The sequence below is a fragment of the Colobus angolensis genome, unplaced genomic scaffold, assembly GCF_000951035.1.
Source record: "Colobus angolensis palliatus isolate OR3802 unplaced genomic scaffold, Cang.pa_1.0 Scaffold2, whole genome shotgun sequence".
Lineage (NCBI taxonomy): Eukaryota > Metazoa > Chordata > Mammalia > Primates > Cercopithecidae > Colobus > Colobus angolensis.
Genome location: NW_012115154.1, coordinates 7620731 through 7624609, shown reverse-complemented (window position 1 = coordinate 7624609; position 3879 = coordinate 7620731). Strand labels below are relative to the sequence as shown.

Below are 3879 nucleotides of genomic sequence, written 5' to 3'. Positions count from 1 at the left end.
ATTTTATTCTAATTCAGTGGCATCAATCACGTAAAGAGCCATGCAGTTGAAGTGGTCCGGTGTGGCCTGCAGCCCCACAGTGACGGTGCCCTTCATGCCCTGTTCGTGCTGGGGCAGCCTGTACCACCTAGAAACCACAACTGCAGTAACCATTGATACACAGACCTGTGTTACTTCTACACGTGTTCCATTCCAACTGTATATATGCTTTAGAGTTCAAAATCTAAGTCCAGATACACTATTATAATGGGCCAGGTCCCAGACATTCTTCCTCACACCAACCAGTTAGTCCTTTTGATTTTACTCCGAACCCCAATGTATGAAATCCGAAGTGCTTGTAAGGATTTAGAACAGCACAGACGACCAGGAACAAAGCAGATACAAAACATTTCTCAGAACCAAAAATAAAAGAAGGGAAATGGGCCACTGAGGCAGATGGGTCTCTCAGATTAAATGTCATATAAATTGCATGTGTGGAACCAAATCCAGTAGAAAACCCTCAGTTAATGAGGCATAGCTTGGTAAATTGGGAACTTGATGAGGGTTTTTTTTTTTTTTTAAAATGTCATCTGGTATCACTTAGAATGGCCTTAGTTTCCCATTCTCTCACCACCTTCACACGGGCCCACATGCCTGTGACATCAAATCTGTCAAACTTGGGGACGAAGGACATTAACAGTTCTTGAAAGGTGACCTTACCCACAGATACTAATTTCATTACTTAAGGAATTTTTCTTCCTCAGAATTTCTAGAATCACAAGTGATACCCGCCAATTACAGTTTAAGTTACTAGTGGATATACACCTCTTCAATGCAGAAACTTAAGTCTCATTATGTTGGTTACATATACTGTTTTTATTTGGGTTTGTTGAATGAGAATAAAAACACCCCGGTTTCTTCTGCAGGTCCTGTCCTCTCTAATGGTCATTACAAACAACCCTGAAGTGGCTGGAATATAGTCAGCAAGGGGCCCACGTGAACAGCTCATCTGGAATCTTTGCAAGTACGTATTTATGTCCTTTGGTGCCTTGCACAGTAAGGCACTGTTAATGACGTAACAGAATAGAGGAAATGCCCACAGCAAATAGTTCTAGTGACAATTTACTAGACAAGTTACAGTTTAATAATGGTGGTGGTGATTGTTTCTTTCATTTTATTATTATTTTTTACAATAAGGGTGTAGCCTTTATACTCCACACACACAAAATAAAACAAGTGCTTATTACGAAAAGAGTCCCTGCCCCCACCCCCCAAGAACATCCTGAACATAGCAATTCAACAGAACAGAAAAATCAAGACAAGTTTGATTTCAAAATTTCAATAAAAAAGCAAAAGTATGTAATGCAACAGCTGTTCAACTTCCAACTCTAAATAGGCACCATTAAACAAACCCCAGTATTTCAAATTTCTCCGGCACACATTGCAGGATCAATGCTCTGAACTGTAATCAGCTGATAATTCATGACAGGAATACAGCCTTAGAATGGAAGCTATATTGCTTCCCTGCCTCCTTTCTCTTACAATTGGAGAGTGTAGGTATTAAGGGATACAAAGTCAGAGGAAGAAGAATTAAAAAGAAAAATGCCCAAAGCTGCAGCTGTTTGGACTAGGAAGACAGCATTTTACAAATGTTCAAAAAATCCCAAGGCAAGTAACACAATTTGTTCACTATCACTCTTACTTGAAAGAATAAAGAGATCAGCATCTTATTATATAAAACTGTACTTTCAGAACTGTATTACAGGTTCACCAGAAACTATGGATGTAGTTTTAGGCATCATCAAGGAAAACAGGTTCAGTTCAGATAAAGTTAGATACTGTACATCTAGCCTAGCTGGATCTGGTGTCTGGATCTGCTCACTGTCGCCCTGAACAGCTGTGAACTAAACAATAGTACGTAACTCCATAGGAAGCTTAAGGATTGAAGAAATATACACAGCTAGTTAGATCTCCCCTGCTTCGCGCTCTTCAGAGCTCCTCCTGTCTTCTGATCTGCCATTAGCACTCTCATAGGACCGCTTCTTATCTTTCCGATCTCTGTCACGAGGTGATCTGTCTCTTGAACTCCTGTCTCTGTCACATGATGCTAAGTCTTGGTCTCTGAATCTTTCTTTTGAGGATCTGAAAAATATTAATTTGAGGAGCAAAATATGTTGGGTAACCCAAAAACCCAAATTAAAGAATAGGATAAATATTAAGCTCTTGATAGCTGAAGATATATAGAAGAATATACCCATGACAGAGAAGTCAGTTTTCTGACCAACTACTGAGCACTACCATAGCTGATAAGGGCATTAAAACAAGAAGACGGGTGAAAAACAAATAGCTGAGGGTCAGAAGGCTAAAATAATTTCTTACAGGCTACTCTCATTATCTCAGAGACAACAGAGTTTCTCCAATTCATAAAAGGTGTTTCAATATAAAAACTAATACATAGATAATAGCTTTAAAAAATGAAAGAAAGGTATTGTCTAAATTTTAAAATGGCTTAGAATAGGGGCTAGATGGTGACTATCTGGGGTGCCGCAGGTCCATGCAATCTTTGTGGCAGTGTTCTTTTCTTTTTAGAATGTAAAAACCATCCATAGCTTGCTGGTTGTACAGGCTGCCGGCCAGATCTGGCCTATCGGCAACAGTTTGCCAACACCTGACTTAGATAAGAGAACTACTCAATTATTAATATGAATTTAAATAACCACTTTTAAAAATCGACTCATACTGAGTTAGCTTATTCAACCAACAAGGGGAAATAAAAAAGGACAAAGATGCTCACACTAATAAATCTTGATTAGCCGTAACTGTTTACTACCTTCTCCATTCCCATATCCAACTTCAATAAGAAAGGTAAATAACAACAATCAGAAGGAAAACCAAACATATTATGGAATCAGAATAAACATGGAATCTTCTATACTTCCAGCATCTAAAATCCAACAAATTACATTTATTTGGTTCTTTACAGGTGACACAGTACTTTTTTACATAATTATCTCACTCAACCCATATTCAAAATTAGGATCTGAGGCACTACCAAGAAGCTGAATAATTAATACTTTCAGGAAAATAAAAAATATGACTGTTCAGTTTTAGAAATATAGTTGAGGGTTAAACAAAAAAAGGTTCTAAAATAATGTAAACTTTGAACATTCTACTTAATGTTTTAATAAACTTAATTTTAAAATGATATAAAAAGACTGGGCACGGCGGCTCACACCTGTAATCCCAGCACTTTAGGAGGCTGAGGCAGGCAGATCGCTGGGGCTCAGGAATTGGAGATGAGCTTTGCCAACACGATGAAACCCTGTCTCTACTACAACTAGCCAGGCATGGTGGTACACGCCTGTTGTCCCAGCTACTCAGGGGCCTGAGGTGAAAAGATTGCCTGAGCCCAGCATGTTGATGAGACTGTAGTGAGCTGAGCTTACGCCACTGCACACCAGCCTGGGCAACAGAGCGAGACCTTATCTTAAAAAAAACAAAACAAAACAAACCCTACAGCATTTATTTGAAGAAAACTTAAAAGGTAGATAACCATTACCTAAAAACCATTTTTGAAAGAAAATCAGTATTACATCAAATAGCTTCTGCTTTTTCAGATACAAAACAGACAAGAATGTGTTTGAAAATATTTAAGTCAGTATAGCATGTGGTAGTGAACTAATGCTGGAGGTTCCTGGCTGTGCTTGCTGGTCTTGCGTTGGGGGGGCAGGCACTCAACTAGCCCAGGGCAGCAGGTAATTTACCAGTTCAAAGGACATGTTTCAATGGTTTCACAACTGGGATAGCCGTAACAGCTGAACACCCACATTAGGTATGTGTGGTCTTTTTTTTTAGATATGTAGTATTTGCTTAAAATTTTAAAGCTAAAAAATCAATAAA

The 3879-nt window shown here is 38.6% G+C and overlaps 1 protein-coding gene across 1 annotated transcript in view; it reads right to left on the bottom strand.

Annotated features, from left to right (window-relative positions):
* Window positions 1-836: 836 nt before the first annotated feature.
* LOC105511400 (putative RNA-binding protein Luc7-like 2) overlaps window positions 837-3879 on the bottom strand; it is an 85026-nt gene continuing 81983 nt past the window's right edge. The window contains exon 7 of the mRNA XM_011941561.1: window positions 837-2121. Coding sequence (XP_011796951.1) covers window positions 1944-2121 — 178 coding nt within the window. The 3' untranslated portion in view covers window positions 837-1943. The remainder of the gene's footprint in view (window positions 2122-3879) is intronic.